The sequence below is a fragment of the Eubalaena glacialis genome, chromosome 16 (assembly GCF_028564815.1).
Source record: "Eubalaena glacialis isolate mEubGla1 chromosome 16, mEubGla1.1.hap2.+ XY, whole genome shotgun sequence".
Taxonomy (NCBI): domain Eukaryota; kingdom Metazoa; phylum Chordata; class Mammalia; order Artiodactyla; family Balaenidae; genus Eubalaena; species Eubalaena glacialis.
This window is the reverse complement of record NC_083731.1, coordinates 33,564,090-33,584,943: the sequence shown is the minus strand read 5'-3', so window position 1 is coordinate 33,584,943 and position 20,854 is coordinate 33,564,090. Positions and strand designations below refer to the sequence as shown.

At 35.4% G+C, this 20,854-nt stretch overlaps 1 protein-coding gene across 6 annotated transcripts in view; it reads left to right on the top strand.

The window, feature by feature from the left end:
* PIBF1 (progesterone immunomodulatory binding factor 1) overlaps positions 1 to 20,854 on the top strand; it is a 207,935-nt gene that overhangs the window by 172,019 nt on the left and 15,062 nt on the right. For 4 of the 6 annotated variants that reach the window (XM_061170699.1, XM_061170703.1, XM_061170700.1 and 1 more), the window contains 2 exons: positions 673 to 803; positions 7,114 to 7,198. In XM_061170699.1, the coding sequence (XP_061026682.1) occupies positions 673 to 803; positions 7,114 to 7,198 (216 nt within the window). Of the gene's footprint in view, positions 1 to 672; positions 804 to 3,019; positions 3,061 to 7,113; positions 7,199 to 20,854 lie in introns of those variants that run through there. The other 2 variants (XM_061170702.1, XM_061170701.1) reach the window with 2 other exon arrangements.

Below are 20,854 nucleotides of genomic sequence, written 5' to 3'. Positions count from 1 at the left end.
TGGTACAACGTGGATGAACCCTGAAAACATTACAATAAGTGAATTAAGCAGACAAAAAATGACAAATATCATATGATTCCACTTACATGAGGTATCTAGAATAAGCAAATACATACAGACAGAGAGAATAGGGGTTTCCAGGAACTGGGGGATAAGGGGAGTGTTTTTGCTTAATGGGTATAGAGTTTCTGTTTGGGTTGATGAAAATGTTCTGGAAATAGATACTAGTGATGGTTACACATCAAGAATGTACTTAATGCCCCTGAATTGTGCACTGTAAAATGGATAAAATGGTAAATTTTATGTTGTTTATATCTTAAACATAATTGTTTAAAATTTTAATTATACATAGTGATTTAGGTACGTAAATTATACATAGTGGTTTAGGTACATAAGTAAAGATGGAAGGGAATATGAAGACATGAAAAATTACTAAATTAACATGTGATTATATTATTTTGAGTAAAAATAAAGTTCAAATAAAAGTTTTATTTTTAAAGAATAGTTATGTTGATTAATAATTTTTAAAACCTTCGAATTTATACAGGAAGAGCTTTTCAGAGTGATTCATATAAGGGAGAGTTGGTGTACTGTATCTGTGCTAGATCATTTTGAACAATTTTAGTTTCTTATAAAATTGTCTAGATTTTAATGAAATCTGTTTTTCTTTAGCTTGACAGGGCCAATTCTCTGTTAAACCAGACTCAACAACCTTACAGGTATCTCATTGAATCAGTGCGTCAGAGAGATTCTAAGATTGATTCACTGAAGGAGTGTATTACCCAACTTGAGAAAGACGTCAGGTAAACCATCTACAAATCTTTTATTTAAGTAATAAAGGCATTGTAAGCACAATACCGCTATAGATGAATTCAGGTTGGAAATTGTGAAGAAAAAATTGAAATAACGAAGGGGGTCTTAAATGTAATGAGTTCAGTTTCTCTTAGAAAAACTAAGTCACATCACATTAAGGTGTTCACAAACAGATAAAATGTATACATTTACTTAGATTCATGTTGACTTTACCAAGGAATTTTTAGGCTTTTCTTCCCCTGACCCTTTACGTGAAGTAAACCATGAATTACCTCGATGTAAATAAATTCCTTTCACTTCCTTAGATTGAAATTGTTTTCTTACATGACACCTCATCCAAAAGACTTGCTCCACTGAATAATCATTCAAATTCTTTACCTGTTCATCTATATGATCATTTTAGTCTTTTTAAATAACAGTAGAAGAATGATGCTATAGACAGAAAGAGGTTTTAATTCATGGATGCTTAGTTAGTTGGCTAGTTATTAGATTTTAAGATTATTTAGAATAAGTAATTAGATAAATTATCAACCAATTCATAAAGGTAGAAGCAAAGAATTAGATGGGAGAGAAAATTCTTAAATTAAGGAATTAGAAAAGGTAGTTTATTGAAAAATATAGTTATTGGAGAAGATAGCTATTAAATTCAGGTTTCCTAAGATATATAACCAAAAATATAAAACTGCTGGTAATTAACTCCAAACTGTGAGTGTTCTTTTTGATAAATCAGAAGAGTTATCTTTTCCTCTCGTTTCTACCCCACCAAAATAATTGGTCCAAAACTTTATTCCTGATCATAATTTTTTGACAATATAATAAAGTAATTTTAAATCACATTTATGTTTTAAATGTCAACATAAATAGCAATTTATTTTTAGATTAATTTTAAAGTTAAAATTAATATTTAGAATATTCATAACCAGCATTAATAAATCAATTCAGTGAATTAATTAAACAGTTCTATAAATAGCTGTTGGGAGCAATAGAAATTATGTCTCATCATTCACTGGAGACTTGGTTATCTTAGGGAAATGAGGAAAGAACCCCAAAGAGAACCTTTTCTTTCCATATTATATATTTGATATATTTGAAATTTTGTATAGTGTTTTGTCTTACCTTTGTAATCTTGGAGCAGGGATATATAAAAGGCCTGTGGAAAAAACTACCTCTTTCACAGTTACCTTCAAGTAAGTTTATTTGAATATTTATTTTACTAAGAACTAGGAAAGCTGAAAATGTTTAATATAGAGAAAAATAATAGCCAGCTACAGGAGAAAATTGTAATGATGAACAAATTCAGCCCTAGAGAAACTTAGCAAGTTGTCATCTAAAAACATATTAGTTTTGTGATAGGGCCAAAATTTGAATCCAGATCTGTCTGCTTTCTAATTCCATACTCTTAACCATTATGTTATACTGCCTCCCTATGTTCTAATCTGAATAAGGGATAATTTTTCTTTAACTAATGTAATTAAGGAAGAGAAGCAAAAAAAAAAAATAGTGTAGAATAGTGGTTAAAAGGAAAGCTTTTAATGAGTTGATAATTGTTGAGGCTGTGTGACAGATACATGGGGGCTTGTTACAGTTTCTCTCTTGAAATATGTCATAATAAAAAAAAAAAATTCCCTATCTGCATTGTCCAGTATGGTAGCTGCTAGCTACATGTGGCTATTGGGCATCTGAAATATGGTTAGTGTTACTGAGGAACTAAAATTTTAATTTTATTTGAATTAAATTAATATTAATTTTCATTGCCACTTGTGGCTAGCTAATAGCTATGGTACTGGACCCTATAGCCAATTTTCTCATCTGTGAAATGAGAGTGGCACCAACAGCACCTAATTCACATGGTTATTCAGAGGATTAAATGATATAACCTTTGTAATATATATAGCACTATTCCTACACATTATTAAAAATGCTTTTTAAATGTTTGCTATTATTAGTATTGTCTTATATTTAACACATTTTTTTATGTTGAAAATTATCTTTGAAGTGAGAAATAACATTTCTCAAAATATGCTGAATTTTGACAAAAATTAGGACACCCTTAATTACAGCAACAGTAATCGCAACAACTATGCCAATTATGGAATTAAACAAAAAAAATATTTTATGTGCTAAACATCTGAGGCCTTTAAAGCTGTCTGTGTCTCATATATTTATTGTATACTATTTTAGTAGATTCTGAACTAATATTTCACAGGATATGAAGTCTTGCTCTTCACTGAAGCAACTATCTTCTAATGTGGAAAGTTAAGGTGCTTTCAGTATTTTAATTATGGCTTGTGAGATGCTGTAGCTGTACCGTGATGACGTGAATGAAAGGATGTGATGCCATACAATACAATCAACAAGTCAGATACAACAGGTTAGATCACATTTCTATCTACCATCACCCTGACTCTGAGCCAACGGCATTTCAAATAGAGTAGAATTATCCTGGGCTTTGACTACACGTCAGCCTGATTTCTCTTCTCATGGTAAATGTGGCTGTAAAATATAGACATTAATGTGAACATCAAGGGGTAGTTGTGAAAATTAAATGAAGTAACATATATAAAAAGCTTCTGGCACACAGGAGAAGCTCAGTAAATGTTACCTCCCTTCCTCTTGTCCTTCATTAATTCGAAATTTAAACATTCGATGAACCATCCAAAAAGATGACTAAGTGATTATGTTCCTTGATAATTCCTGTTTCTTTTTGCTGGGTGTCGATTTTAATTGTAAAGAATACTTACATTAACTGGTTAATTTGTGAATGTTTCTCTAGCTTATACAATAAAAGCTCTTTAAAGAACTGAATATAAATTTTATCATTTTCTTACAAAATAAAACAATATCACTATATCACACCCACAACTTGCCAATTTAGCCATCGATACAATTTATTCAATGCCTAGAAAGATTAGCGTAAACATGCACTAAAATGAAATCGTGATAAACATGTTAAAAGCTAACATTTGAGATATCACTACTAACTGTCATGGAAGTAATACTCTGTTCTAAAAGTAGTACTTTTAACTCTCCTCCACCAATCCACAAGAGACAATCTGGGTTATATTGTTTGATCTATAGTTCAGGACCAAAGGAAGCATGGAAAGAGAATAATTAGCATAAGTTTTCCTTCTCTGTTTTCAGTTCTCCATTTATCATTAACTAGTCATTTAGGAAGAAAAGACTACTTAGGCGCTTATAAGCCTAGGCCAGAGTATATTGATCCAGGAAGTTAAAGAACAATATATCAGGAATATGTTTTCATATAGCAGGTGAAACAGAGCCATAAACATGAATTTCTGAGTAATAATTAACAGTGAATTGAACAATTATGGGTGTAATATACCATTCACGGTAGACGTGCTTATAAGGAGATTTGTTTTGTAGTTGCCTTATGAGTCACGCATAGAAGCTTTGTATTTTTAAAGGTAAGTTTCCACTGTTATGAAATGTCTTATGGAGACTAAACTTCTATTGAGTAATTACTTTGTGTGGAAGAACACAGAGTATAATAATCATCGTATTCAGTTTTAGAGACCCACGTGTTGAAGGTAGTCTCCCTTGTAATTTAAGAAAGAGAAGGCTAAGACTTTGAAAATATATATCCAAGTATTGTCTGTGGAGCCAACGTCTTGCAAATAGAACTGAGTTGCTTTGTCAACCAGTTTATCCACTTACCTTTTATTCCATGTTATATGGTTAGCTTTGTTATTTAAATATGGAATACTTTATTCTGAAAAAATTAAACACTACATATAAAGCATTTCTAATGAATTATTCAGTCAAAATCCTTCAATTACATCAACATTCCGTTCCTATTACACTACACTTTACTTAATGGGCCTATTGGTATTTGAGAGCCTATGTGTGTGTGTCTGTGTGTCTGTGTATGTGTTTGTGCGTGTGCACCCATGTATGTACTGCATGTGACCGCATGTTTACATTCTGTGTGTATGTGGGTACATGTATACGAACATGTATATATGCATGTATATGAACACATCTGTTCCTTGAATATTCCTATTCGTATTTACTGAACATTTATTTTCACTTTGAAAAATATTTTGGGGACTTCCCTGGTGGCTCAGTGGTTAAGAATCTACCCCCCAGTGCAGGGGACACAGGTTCGAACCCTGGTCCGGGAAGATCCCAGATGCCACAGAGCAACTAAGCCCGCATGCCGCAACTACTGAGCCCATGCGCCGCAACTACTGAAGCCTGCACGCTCTAGAGCCTGTACTCTGCAACAAGAGAAGCCACCACAGTGAGAAGCCGGTGCACTGCAACGAAGAGTAGCCCCTGCCCGCCGCAACTAGAGAAAGCCCGCATGCAGCAACGAAGACCCAACACAGCCAAAAAATAATAGAAAAATAAAAGAAAGAAAAAGAGAAAGAAAAATATTTTGTCTTCAGTGTAATCCTAGCTAAAGATAGAATTTTAAAGTTACAGAAACACCTGATCTTTACCATGCTTTGGGGGACTCAATCAGAGCACAGCACTCAGTTTCCTTTTTATCATCTAGTTCTTTTCAACTCCTCCGCTCAGTGGGATCTCTGACGCCTAACTCCAAAAGTCAGTTTGTTTTTGTGCTGAGCTGCTTACCTTTATTGACATTTAATTACTGTTTTCCTCTAATGACTGTTTCTCATCTAAATTAGTAAAACAATATAGCATTTTGTAGAGTTTTATGTGTTCAGTGTTTTATATAATCATTCATTAGATAATTCACATGTCCCTTTGACATACATGAGTATTATTTTCCACTTTTACAGATGTGAAAACAGGTTCAGTGGGGTGGTATGAGTCGTGCTTTATACCACACAGTTTAGTCAGTGGCACAGTTGGAAACAGAAGTCAGAGCTGCATCTAGTCTTTCTTCTCAGAGGACAAACTCTGATGCTTCCTTAGGGAAATTCTCAATTAGTAGGAAGGAGGAAAATGTACGTTTTTTTACTCTTAGATCCTTGGAATTACCAGTGCTTTCAGAATACCTACTACTATTCACTGAGTTTAAAAAAACTTCTCCCTAATATTTTGAAAATTGGTGGTGTTCTATTTTCTCAAAGTATAATTTAAAACATCTTACCTGTTCAGCAAAACAATTCTCATTAATTTTACCTTTACAGATTTTGTTTTGACATTCAAGGAATTATGTTGCTTCAATTCGTTGTTGCTTTTCTTAATCCTTGTAGTGCTGGCTGAGTAGACTCATCCGAGTGGCTTTCAAAGAATATTTTATTTAATGGTTCTAAATATTTTTATATGTTGAATAATCAAACTCCGGACAGTATAAGGCAGGCCTCAAATATTTATGTTTTAAAATATTAACATGTCCTTACAATTAGGCTTCTCACCCTTTCCTGTCAGAAGATAGGTCATTTCAAAGAGAAATTCACAATGCAGACTTGGAAGTTGAAGATTGAACTAAGAATTTGGAGACAAAAATTGTTTCCCCGAGTTTACTGTAGGTCAAATATCTGAGTCATTTATCTCACTCAGTTATATACCTGGTAATTTAGTATGTGATAAATTATAAAATACTACTTTCAGTTTTAAGGATAAATGTTATAATTTGACTTTCAGTGTCTCAAATTTTAATATGGTGCCCATACGTACGTACTTTTTACCTTTTATATAAGTCCCACTTCATCTTTTTACATTTCAGGAGTAACCAGTCATCTTTAAAACACCAATTTTATGCCCCTACTAGGCAGGGAAGTATTCTCAGAAAACATCTCAGTTGCATTGTCAAATAGTTGTTAAAAGAAAAAGTATTCTTGGGGCTTCCCTGGTGGCGCAGTGGTTGAGAATCTGCCTGCCAATGCAGGGGACACGGGTTCGAGCCCTGGTCTGGGAAGATCCCACATGCCGCGGAGCAACTAGGCCCGTGAGCCACAACTACTGAGCCTGCGCGTCTGGAGCCTGTGCTCCATAACAAGAGAGGCCGCGATAGTGAGAGGTCCGCGCACCGCGATGAAGAGTGGCCCCCGCTTGCCACAACTAGAGAAAGCCCTCGCACAGAAACGAAGACCCAATACAGCCATAAATAAATAAATAAATAAATAAAATTTAAAAAAAGAAACATTTAAAAAAAAAAAAAAAGAAAAAGTATTCTTATAAAATAGCTAGGCCAATGATTGAATCAAACATTGTAGTCACTGATCTGATATCTTTATGAACTATCAATGTAATTTTTCTTTAATTCAAACCATCAGATTTAGTCGTTTGCTATTTATTATTTGTTAATTAAATTTATATTAGTATGACAACTTTTAAAAACTTTGTGGGTTTTTTTTTTTCCAGCAATTTAAATAAAGAAAAGTCAGCTTTGCAGCACATGAAGAATCAAATGGCATTAGATTTGGAACAACTTCTAAATCATCGTGAGGTACTTTTTCCATTTTGTCATAATTTTTACCACCGTAGGCTTTTTCAAAATCATATTGGGTTAAGATTATTGGATCCCAGTAGTCTGTGTTCATTATGAGTTAACTCTTATTCCCAGAATGCTCCTTCTTGATGGCCCCTATTGCCTTGTTCATATCTCTGTCATTGAATTTCCATGTTATTTAATAATTATCTGTCTTATCCCTTTCTCCCTCTAGACAGTAAATTTCTTTTTTTTTTTTTTTTTTAATATTTTATTTATTTGGCTGCGTTGGGTCTTAGTTGTGGCATGCAGGATCTTTAGTTGTGGCATGCGGGATATTTTAGTTGTGGCATGTGGGCTCTTAGTTGCAGCATGTGGGATCTAGTTCCGTGACCAGGGATCAGACCCAGGCTCCCTGCATTGGGAGTGCTGAGTCTTTGCCCCTGGACCACCAGGGAAGTCCCTAGACAGTACATTTCTTTAGTGTACCTCTGTCTTATTCATCATTGTATGGCCAGTGCCTGGTGTACAATATTTGTATTGAACTTTAAAATTCATAAGTTTTCTTTTAATTTGTTCCTCACAAAAAATATTTTAAAGGTAATAGAATCCCTATTTTATAAAAAAAGAAAATCAGTTTGTGGTGGCTTCCTCAGAGCCAGGTGGTAACTAAGAGATAACCCCCATTTTTTTTCTCATTTTTTTAAGTCAGATTTACTGAGATATGATATACAATAAAATTTACCCTTTCCAGCGTACGTTTCTATGATTTTTGACTAATGCATACAGTTGTGTAACCATCACCACAATCAATATATAAAATCGTTCCATCACCCCAGAAAATTCCCTCTTGACCCCTTTGTAGTGACCCTTTTCCCCAATTCCAGTTGATCTGTTTTCTATCCCTATAGTTTTGCCCTTTTTCAACAAAAGGTATTATCCTTTCACAGAATGTCAAATAAATAAAATTATTAGTCTTTTCAGTCTCGGTTTTTTCACTTACCATAAAACAGATTCATCTATGTTGTTGTAAATATTAGTTATTTGTCCTAATTTTTATTGCTGAGTAGTATTCCATTGTATGGATATACCACAGTTTGTTAATCCATTCACCAGCTGATGGACAGTTGAGTTGTTTTCATTTGGGAGCGCCCATAAATGAAGCTGCTGTACACAATTGTGTATGTATTTTTGTGTAAATATAAGTTTCCATTTCTCTTGGTAAGTACGAGGAGCAGGACTGCTGGGTCATATGGAAAGTGTGTGTTTCATGTTGTAAGAAACTGCCAGACTGTTTTCCAAAGTGACTGTATCTTTTGCATTCCCACCAGCAGTGAATGCGAGTTCCAGTTGCTCTGCATCCTCGCCAGCAGTTGGTACCGTTAAGCCTAGTTTTTTAATCCGTGAATTTTTTCCACTGTACTATCACTGCCTTGTCTTAGCCATGTTTTTACCGTTTTGCTGTCCTAACAGAGCAAAAATGCTCAAAACAGATCATTGGTTTATGAGTATCCTGAAGACATTGTTTCCTAGTCTGGGAAAGATATATCAGGTGTTTGGGAAGAAATTATTGGAAGGAAATTATTGAGAGAGATGAACTAGGGAATATTCCTGGAAGCAGCTCAAAGATGCATATCATCTAGAAATGGTGTCAGGGGAATTGGGTGAAGTGCCCAGAACAGCCAATAGATAACAGTTGAATAAGAGTAACTTGGATAAATAAAAATTTTTGAAAGTTAAAATCAGGGCTGAGACTAAGGTGAGGACAGCCAGGCACTGAAGGCACAAAATAGAGGGGGTGCCCCCTCTCAGAGGCATGCAGTGCAACGCTGGCACCTGAGACCTTGCCTCACCCTAGTCAGGACCCTGTGAAAATGATCCAGTATGAATCATTGCTTCAATCAGCTAAATTTTCTCAGTTTAAATTAGTGATTCATAAAGAGACCAAATGAACATTTAAAGTGTTTCATTTTCTTTTTTGCACTGGGCAGCTCTTGCTCTAACTTTTTAAGTGGTGTTACTTAGTTCTGGTAAGACTGTTTATGGTAACATGAAATGAGATGCCCACCTCATTTGCATAGTCATCCAATAAGTGTTACATTTAAAAAGAAAATGAGTGGGATAGTTCTAGGTTGACAATGCTAGGATAGTTGAGGCATGGCCACAGAAGATTTATTTTCTATTCGCGTTAGCTCAAAATTGTTAGCTTAAAACTCCTCTCACGTTAGGAGTTCAATTGTGGTCTTAAGGATTTCCAGGAATGATAAAATCCATAGTGGCCTCTTATTCTATAAACTTCTAGCATTTATACATTCAAAAATGGTTGTGTGTATTAGGTGATTTTTATTCTCTTCTTTAGAGAAAATGTATTAACCTAATAATAAAAAAAAGTAAAGAGAGGGTGAGTATGGAGAAAAACAGCCTTTTTTAGTTTGCCTTTTCAGACTACAAAGCTCAGCTGAGATGAGTAAACGTATTAGGTTAAAGGATCTGCACAAAAAATACTAACTGAAAGATGTGATCATAAATTGAATTCAGATCTCATACCTGTCCACGTCTGTCTATTCTGAATTCTCCAGGTTCTGTCCCTGTATTCAGAGAAACCTTCGGAAAGCAGAGAGAGGGGGCAAAGGGGCAAAATATCTCTCCTAACAAAATTCCTTCCATTAAGGCACAATTGAATGTCATGACCTCTGCCTTTATAGAAGATCGGAATAAAATCTGGTGTCATTTCTCTTTGTTTCGTGAAACTATTTAAGGCAATCTACTAAGTACTTCCATTTATATTACATAATTTAGTCTTTGCTACAGTACCCTGAGATAAATATCATTGTCCCTACTTTTACAGATGAAACTGATGCTGATAAGAGTTAAGTAACTCAACCATACTTACTGTCGAAACTTTTTTTTTTTCTGAAACAAAAGCTTATGATCTTTCTCCTTAGTCCCATTTAGACAAAAATCTCATGATGAATTACTGCTTATGTGAGTTCCAGGAAAATTTTTGCCTCTGTAGATGAAGTTATATCCTTCTTTCTTTTTTTCAGAAAATGAAAACTATGTAATTTAATGTGCTTCCTTTTCGTCTTAGTTGCCAGAAAAGTCAGAGCTGAATATCTTATCCAGGTGTTGTAATCTTTTTTTCTTTTCTTTCACTTTTGGTGCTTCAGAATAACTTTTTCTTTGTCTTTCAAGTGGAATGTAATCTTTTTTACCCTTAAATGTCTTTACTTATGCTAAGAGCTTTTAGGTATAAAAATATAAAATATAAATCTTAAATAATTAGGTTTTAATAAAGGTAAAGGAAAAGATTGATAGGATCTCACTCTTAGTTAACATTATCAGGGCTTCAAATTAAACATTCAGTTTTGAGTATATGAAATGTGATTCCTTAGAATGGCTTCTCTCTCGTTGAGCATACCTCTCAAGAGTCTTCTTTAATGGCCTTCATTTTTCATTCATATTTTTTTTTAAATAAGTACCTGATTATTTTTTATTTTTTATTTTTTTATTTTTATTTATTTATTTATTTATTTTTGGCTGTGTTGGGTCTTCGTTTCTGTACGAGGGCTTTCTCTAGTTGTGGCAAGTGGGGGCCACTCTTCATCGCGGTGCGCGGGCCTTTCACTATCGCGGCCTCTCTTGTTGCGGAGCACAGGCTCCAGACGCACAGGCTCAGTAGTTGTGGCTCACGGGCCCATTTGCTCCGCGGCATGTGAGATCTTCCCAGACCAGGGCTCGAACCCGTGTCCCCCTGCATTGGCAGGCAGACTCTCAACCACTGCGCCACCAGGGAAGACCTTCATTCATTTTTATCCACTCATATTTGCTTTAATGAAACAAGATTTGCTGAACACCTTTGGAAATTTTAATTCTGCTTTTATTTGTATATATTTCATCATGTGTCCTTAGAATCTAAGCTTTCAAAAGTAGGAAAAGTATAATCAGCCATGTATCTAATAGCATACTGAGCATAATTTTAAGAAACTGATATAAAAGCCTTTTTTCTAATTTCTTTTGCAGCTGTATTAGGGGGAGTGGTAAGAGCCCCACTTAGGAAGCTATTTCAGTATTTCATTGAGCAATAGGTGGTATCGTGAACTAAACTGGTGATGATGGTGTCCAACAAGGATGGACCAATTTGAAAACTATTTAGAAAGCAGAATGACTGGGCTTGGTGATTGACTGAATTTAGGGAATGATGAAGAGAAGAGGAATGAGAATTGATGCCCAGGGTTTTGGCTTGTATCCTGGGTTTATGGTGGTGCTGCAAAGAACATAGGAGGAATAGGTTTGGGAAAGAAGAACTCAAGAAGATATCTAAGTGGATATATTCAGTAGAGAGTTACAAATGTAGGTTCTGGAGCCCAAGAAAGAGAAGTTATCTGGAGGTAGAGATTTGAGAGTCAACAGCATAAAGATGGTGCTTTACATTGGAAGTAGATTAAATGAACTAGTAAGGGTATATAGCGTGAGAACAGAAAAAGGCCTAGGACAGATTCTTGATGAGCACTAATATTTAAGGGCTGGGCAGAGCAAAAAATGCTTACTCAAAGAAGAGTGAGGAGTGACCAGAGAAATGGCAGGTGCATCAGGAAAAGAGTAGACCCACGTGAAGCCAGAAGCATTCAGAAGGGAGGAAGTTGTCAGCAGTGGCTTAGGCTGCCAAGGGGCCAAGTTGAACAAAGATGAAAAAGAAAATGGTATTTGGATTTAACAAGATGTTAAAAAAAAGCAGTTTCAGTGGCACTAAAGGCAGATTGCAGTGAACTGATAAATAAGTAGAAGTTGAAAAATAGTAAAAGGAAAACTAGGCAACCCTTTGAATAAGAGAATATAAGGTGATCAGGGAGGGAGCATGAGATCAAGGGCCTTTACCTCCCCGAGTTGGAGAGTATCCGGCTTAAATGGTGATAGGAAGGAACCAAACAGAGAGAGACACTGAAAGTACAAAAGAGAGAGGATAATCAATTGAGCAAAAGTGTTGGGAAAGGAGCAGATCCAGGGCGACGTGATGGGATTTAACTTTAGACAGGAGGGGCACCTTCTCCATTTTGCAGGGGAGAAATCAAAATTACATTAAAAGTAAGTTAGTAGGTTTGGTGGTAAGAATTTAGAGAGTTCCCATCTAATGGTTGTTTTCTAATGGGCAAGACACATGATAGGATCAGAGTTTTGAGGAAAACAGAAGTTTGAAATAGCTATGTAATAAATGAGTGATGTACATTGCAGAAACAAATAATTGCCAAGATGAAATGTCATATATTTGTAGTAGTGCCATTCTGTGTAATTTTTCTCTAGCAGCTTACACTCAGCATGCTAGGTGTAACCATGGAGAAGGTGGACAGCTGGATTGACCCAGAATTACGTATATACTTGTTCAGCTCTCTTATTAAATTCTAAGGCTGGAATTACCCTTATATTCCTTACATCACCTATATTTTGAAATACTGTGGGAAAAGCCAGCAGTCAGACAGGCAAGATGGCTCTGCTACTTAATAGCTATGGATTCTTTTTTTTTTTTTTAAGACAATTTTTTAGAGCAGTATAAAGTTCACAGCAAAATTGAGAGGAAGGTACAGAGATTTCCCATATGCCCCCTGCCCCCCCACCCCCCAGATGCACAGCCTCCCCAGAGTGTGGACATTCGGTACGAATGATGAACCTACGCCAACATGTCATAATCACTTAAAGCCCACAGTTTAATAGCTATGGATTCTTGAGACAATAATTTAACTCCTCTAAACTCAGTTTTCTCATGTATAAATAAAAGTAATATCTACTTTACAGGGTTATATGAGAATTAAACAATGTAGTACATTCCTGGCATGTGACAGTAGCTCAGTAAATGTAGGACCCTTCCCTCTTTTCCTTCCTTTTCAAGAGTCAGTTCAAATGTTATCTATTCTTTGAAGCCCTTCATAACTCAATAAAGAAAAATTTATCTTTTTTTTTACTTCTTTCCCATAACTTTAAAAATACTTGTATTAATATTCCTATCACTGTATATCACAATTACGCATCTGTCTTGCCAATAGAGTGCCTAGCTTTCCTTTGTGTATTAGCCTTTAGCACAGTATTTGGTAAGTATTCAATTGAATGTTTGTTAAACTAACTGTGATCTTTTCCAATCTTCAATGATAATTGTACTAGAAGCTGTCAAATGGAAAGCATTAGAAACCAGCCTTTAATATATTCACATTCTCTCTCCTCAAAAGTAAATATTTGTGGAGTATAAGAAATCTTTTTCTCAAACCTGAGATTCTTCTACCCTTTCACTCACTGCTTCTGCCAATAATCTCTCTCAAGGTCCACAAGCATTTCGGTTAGTATTTAACCATCATTTAACCAACCACTTCTTACTAAGTGCCTAGCGTGTGCAAGGCCTCACACTTACCTGGTTGGACTAACTCCCATGGTTCCAGATAACTTGCCTTTTATTGCAGTGAATGTCACTTAACAAAAAGAAAACAAACCCTGCAGTTAGCCAGGTTTCTGAAAAGTGAAGTCACAGTATAATTATCATTCTTTTATGGTATGTTTATGTTCCAGGACTCTAACGCCTATGTTCTCTGTGATTTCTCGGAAAGTTTCAGGGACATTTCAGCATCACAAGTGCCCCTTAGGCAATCCACTTCATAAAGGGTTCAAACAAATTACATATTTCTATATGTGTGTCATTCTTTTTGGTTCATACTTAACTATTTTGAAATTTTCTTCACAATACCTTTTTACACGATTTTCTTATACACATATGTACTTAAATTTTACAGTCAGAACAGTCAGTATGACTAAAAAGAACAAAAAGTGTGTGGGTAAGTTAATTTTTCTTTAAATGAAGATGTAATTATGTCTCAGATTCATACATTTCTCATCGTAGTGGTGCTGTTCAAGTTCAAATTTGTTTTTGATTTCCTAGATGTAAATGTGTATTTTAAAGACAGTTATTATAGTGGAAACCTAAAACACATACTGTATAAGTCATATTTTCCCTATAAAGTTTTAGAATGTTTATTTTTTCCATATAAGGGTATGTGAATTTAGGTCTGAGGAAATTCAGGGAGTAAAGTATTGCAAAAAATACTCATTTGTGAATGTTGAATTTAAATATACTTTAAGTATGACAAAACTGAACCTACTGTATAAAAGTAATAATAATATCTTGAGTTTTTATAACTTCTTCCTACCAAAATGTTTTAAAATTTTTCAGCCCAATTATGTTATACTAAAGTGTCCCAAGAGCTCTGTGATGGTCTTATACCCGTTTGACAGACGCAGCAACTGAATGTTCCCTCTCCTCAATTTTGAATTGCGTAAAAGACACAAATTGTTTTTAGATTGTACTCTGTGGACCTCTATGTTTATGTGGACTTATACAAAACTTAGTAGAACTAGGTCAGATTATTTTGATTTTATAAGTATTTTGGCTTCATTTTTAATCTTTTCATCATCAGCTTTAAAATTACAAATATCTCTGTTGTGTCCTGCAAGTAAAATTCTGTCTTGTGTGAAACATTCTATCTCATCATAAAAATACTTTATCTGTGTATATATGCTCTTTTAACTTTTTTCACATCACACTTTCACATCTATTATGTATCATATAGACCTGTCATTTTCTAGTTATTGTTTTTGCTTTTTTTTTTAAAGAATGAAATGTGTATTTTCCCCACTACATTTTAGAAGTTTGGTATGTTTTCTTTTAAATAGTAAGTACACTTCTCTGACCTTTTTTTATCAGTAAGGAACAAGTAAGTGACCTCTTGCTATCATTTCTAACCCTGTGTTTTTATGACTTCTAGAATAGCAGCAGTTTATAACAAACCAAACAATTCTAGGGTATAAGGAAACACACAAAACAAACTGCAAAGCTATTAAAATAAGTCTCTGGAAGTATGTTGGCCAGGAGAGATTATTAACAATGAAATGAAATGATTATGGTCTTATTTGGCAGTATTTTAATTTAAACTTAACAAATCTATATCCCATATGAAGGCGCTGACACTGAGGGAAGGCAGGGAATACAACACGGAGAAGGTACAGGCACTGGAGTGAGTCACGCCCTGGACACCAGTGCTCAAAATGGAGGCTAGAGTCTGGAGTCTGAAACTGATGATGGAAATCAACATGAACGTGCGTCAAAAACTATCAGATTATACTGAGGTAGTAAAGGCCAGAAACCAGACAGCAACTAGATGAATACTGGTAGAGAAGGGAAAGCCAGGCACCAAGAGGACATGAATACCAGAAGGCAAAGCAGTTAGAAGTCCAAGGTACTATTCAGTAATCAGATGAGTGAAAGGGTCTGCACAAACCAATCAGAACAGAATCAAGGTGCCCACACTTCTGTTTTAAGTCAACAGTCGCAGTAGATTTCAGTTCAGAGGGGCCTACTTCAGTGTGTTAATGCTAGCTTCCTCTACCTGCCTAGCTGTTGAGGATGACCTTAAGATTATATCCAAATTTAGGAAAGAATGTTGTAGGTGATTAGTTACGTCCCCTAGGCTATGACAGCACAGTTGTGTCTCATTCACCAAGCACTTGAGCTCTCAGTAAGCTTTCAGTGGTAGATAGGGTATGACTCCAAAAATGTTTGTCATCTGAAATGCATTAGAATAAGGAGTAGATAAGCCTTATTTCCCTCTGCTCTGGCCAAGACTCCTTTCTTTATTCTGTCCTAGGCCCAAAACTTTGAATACTAGGAGATAATCAGAGGAAAATAATCAAGATGATAAAAGAATTCTTTTCAGTCATAAGAGAGATTAATGGATTGGGGGTGTTTAGAGAAGAAAAGACTCAGAGAGATACAAGAAATTCAAAGTAGGCAGAAATAGACTTGCGGTACATCTCTCCAAAGGCTGGAATTAAAACCTAAGGGTAGACATTATAAGGAGACATGTTTTGTTTGCTTTGTTCAGGTGTTATTGTTGTTGTTCTGCTTTGTTTTGTGTAGAGGTTAAATAACTTGAAGGTCCCTTCCAAACCTGAAATTGCGGCTATCAAAGGCCTTGACAGAAGGCATCCGCATTATTGTGTACATAACGCCGAAATAATGACAGCTTTGAATCCATTTGAATCCTGATTTCATTTCTTAATAGTTAATGAATCTGGCTTTTTTTTTTTTTTTAATTTTTGGCCTCATTGCGTCTTCATCGCTGCACACGGGCTTTCTCTAGTTGCGGCGAGCGGAGGCTGCTCTTCGTTGTGGTGCGCGGGCTTCTCATTGCGGTGGCTTCTCTTGTTGCGGAGCACAGGCTCTAGGTGTGCGGGCGTCGGTAGTTGTGGCACGCGGGCTCAGTAGTTGTGGCGCAGGGACTTAGTTGCTCCACGGCATGTGGGATCTTCCTGGACCAGGGCTCGAACCCGTGTCCCCTGCATTGGCAGGCGGATTCTTAACCACTGTGCCTCCAGGGAAGTCCTTGGCTATATTTCTTAAAATCTTCTAAACCTCAGTTTCCTTATCTTGAAAATTGAAGTAATATCTACCTCTTGGTATTTGGGAGAGGATTAAATTTTTATGTAAAATACTTAGTGCAAAGCCTGGCACATAGTAAATACTACATGAATGTTAATTTGCCATACAAAATCTGTTTTGTGTATTGTTTACAGTATAGTGCCATTGTCATTCAAGGTATATTTTTACTTCTTCAAAAATCATACATTGAACTATGTTAAAAATTTGCTTTGATAATATTAATAATTCAAAATTCTCATTGAGCACTTAGAGTATTGATAGATGACTTTGAAATAAATTTACATTTTCTTTTAAACTATAGTGTTAGATATGATAATGATATTGTGGGGTTTTTTTTTTTTAATCTTTATCTGTTAAAAATCTCTACTGAAGTATTTACAAGTGAAATGATCTGAGGTCTGAAATCTGCTCTAAAATATTTCAAAATAACTAGAAAGGAAGTAGATAAAACAATGTTGACAGAACATTATGGCAGTTCCTCAGATGATTAAACATAGAGTTACCATATGGCCTAGCAATTCCACAGCTAGGTTTATACTCAAGAGAAATGAAAACATGTCTACACAAAAACTTGTACATGAATGTTAGATGTTAGCAGCATTATTCACAACAACCCAAATGTTCACCAGCTGATGAATGGATAAACAAAATGTGGTATAGCCATACAATGGAATATTACTTAGTCATAAAAAGAAATGAAGTACTGATAGATTTACAACGTAGATGAACCTTGAAAACACTATGCTAGGTAAAAGAAGCTGGTCACAAAAGACCACATATTATATGATTCCATTCATTTGAAATGTCTAGAACAGAGAAATCTACAGAAACAGAAAGTCGATCAGTGGTTGCTTAGGGTTGGGAAGTTGAGGACCAGATGGGATAGAGGAGTGATTCCTAGAGGACTCGGGGTTTCTTTTTGAGGTGATTTTAAAAAGTTTTAAAATTGTATACTTTAAATGGATGACAATATGGTATGTGAATTGTATCTCAATAAAGCTGTTTAAAAAAAATGATACTGACAAAATGTTGATAATGATTAAAGTTGGGCAATAGAAACTGGGGGCTCACTATGCCATGCTCTCTTCTCTTTGGATCTTTGAAATTTTCCATAATAAAATGTTGTTCAAATACTCTTTTAGATGAAGTTTAAACCTCCAAAATATGGATGTACTTGGTTTAAAACAAGGTTGGTTTCTACCTTGCGTTAGCTCAAGTAGGAAAGATGCACAGAATTCTGACTTGACTGCCAGATACATTGTTATTCCTCTGGAAAAGCACTTACATTTAACCTCCAGTGGAGCACATAGTTTGCATTATACTTGTCAGAGCTATTTTCATCAAGAAATGCCATCTATGTGTCCCCTTGCCAACATCTTTGCAGAGTTTACAACTTTCAGCAATTTATTGGCATCAACTATGCAATACTCTTAAGCAGCTGCTCTGCAGCTGAGCTGTTTTAATATGCCACCCTCTATGCAAATAGTTTATATTAAATGGCCAACATATGGGCTTTCGGATTCAAGAGAGCAATTTATCTCTTTTACAGAGATTGTATAGTAACAGTCATCATCTTCATCATCATCATCATCATCTGGAAGTTTCATAAGAATGTCCTTAACTCTTCCATTTTGAAGAGTACTGTACTGCAATGTGGTTTTTATTGTTTCGTTTTATTTTTGTTTTCAGTTTCAATTGCGTAATCAGATGCGGTTCTACATTTGTTCGTTTCAATGAATGTTTCCTTCATTCTTGAAGTTACTGTAATTGTCTTATGTATTTGATATACTAGAATTATAAGATATATACTATTAGGTTTTTGAAAATCACTATAAAAGCATATCAGAATTAATGAATATTATTATAAATCAGACTGTTATAGAAGAGTGTTTAAAGGTCTCAAACAGGGGCTTCCCTGGTGGCGCAGTGGTTGAGAATCTGCCTGCCAGTGCAGGGGACACGGGTTCGAGCCCTGGTCTGGGAAGATTCCCACATGCCACGGAGCAACTAGGCCCGTGAGCCACAACTACTGAGCCTGCGCGTCTGGAGCCTGTGCTTCGCAACAAGAGAGGCCACGACAGTGAGAGGCCCGCGCACCGCGATGAAGAGTGACCCCCCGCTCGCCACAACTAGAGAAAGCCCTAGCACAGAAACGAAGACCCAACACAGCCAAAAATAAATAAATAAATAAATAAATTTTAAAAAAAAAAAAAAAATTGGCAACTTCTGTTATTAAAAAAAAAAAAAAAAAAAAAGTCTCAAACAAGTGGTAAAACGAAAGAATTTGAGGCATGGCACTTTTGCTGTATTTGAATTTTATAATGAACAAGTAATGCTTCTATAATTTTAAAAAGCAGGAATTAAAAAAAATATTCTGACAAATGGCTTTCTAAATTAATGTAACATTTGCCAGGAATAGACTAGGACTGCCAAAACAAAGGGGCCACATATTAGGACACTCCACATTTTGTCATTTTGGACAAGAGAGCCTACTTTCTACCTGAGGACCCTAGAGTGGAGCCTGCTTGACAGATTTTCTTATCCACATATCCAGAGATTGTACTCAACTGTCTCATTCAGAGGAATGGCCCATGGTAGCAGAAAGAAAACATTTAATCTGTTCCTTCATTCATAAACTGGAACACACAACCAAAGACCGTCAGAAACTGGAAGAAAATTAATAGCACAAAAGGGAAAAATCACAATAAACAGAGAAACTGACTCCCTTCTCCAAAGAAAACAAAAATTTCTGTAACAGAAAAGAACTTACAAAGTATTGTAATTAGTTTCTTCAGAAAGATTTGAGGAAGTAGTATTTACAGAAAATAAGCAGTATGCAGAAAAAGTTTCTGGTGTTTTCAAAAATTGCTAAAATCAAAATCATGAAGTTATTATAAGCAAGTAAAAATGCCAGTAGAAGGATGTCAGGAAAAGCCAATGAACTCTCCTAAAGCTTAGAAAAAGGTAAGAAGACAGAAATTAACAGGGAAAAGCTAAGCAATATCAACAATTCCAGAGAGAAATAAAATACCTGCAAAGAAATAAAGATCAGCTTGGCCTCATAGTTCCCAGAAATTTGACTTTAGAAGATAGAGATGTAACACCGTCAAAGTTCTGAAGGGAAGCACAGTACTTTACCACAGTACCCTCTCTCATGAAATTACTAGATTGTTTGCCATCAAACGACAAAGAGAGCGATGCAAGAAATAATGGAACATGCCAAGATGTGCAATAAAAAGAAATTTCAGAATAACAACTGTGCAGCAGTCTTAAAAGAAGTCAGTACAGAATTGATCCCAGCAAACAGTATGATCTAGAAGCTAGATAATCTTAGGTAATATGGAAAAAGACATATACTAGTTCCATCAGTGAGGGAAAAAAAGGCAAGAACTCTTAAGAAGAAGGGGGAAAAAATCTCTATGAGAAAGTCAAGGCCCAAGTAGGAATCTAAGTAAATGGCATGATTTTGAGCGATAGCTGCAATGTAAGAAAAAGAATCCAGTTGAACTTGATACCTGAAACATTTTCCTTTGAACATCACAGCTTCCTTTTCTGTGGACCTAATCACACTCTCTGTTCTGCAGTGAACAGTATTTATAAATCATTAAACAGTAGTACAAATAACCCTGCCGACCAATCACAGAAGGACAGTTAGAGAACAGAGAAAAGCAGAACCAAAAGCTAGAGAAATGACATGTGAAAGTCAAGTCCAAACAATAAGAGCAGACTCTTAATAGGTGGAGCCAGCAGTCAGGAGGCAGACAAGAGAACATGGTAAGGACCAAGCCAGATTTCAAGATGACTTAATCCTAACAAAGGATCCCATTTTGTAGTGACAAGTTTTTCTAGTTCTTGTATGTTACGTTGGTTTATTTTTGTTTGCTTTGTCAATTTGCAAATTGGGATTTTGTGAATCACAAACATTTCACTGTAATAGTAACATCAACTAGGGAAGGACAATTTATGCCAAAAATGTAGGTAAAAGAAATATTAAAATATCTTCATGGTAAGGAAGATTCAGTATCATAAAAGCCAGTTCTAAGTTGTTGTTTTTTTAATTCAACATAAACCCACCCCTATCCCTAAGAACATAGCCCAAAAAACCCCTCAATCATTAAACGTTAAAACGGTGTGACATGGGTGCATGAATAGACAATTGGAATAGAGTTTAAAAGTCCAGAAATAAATCATATACTTAT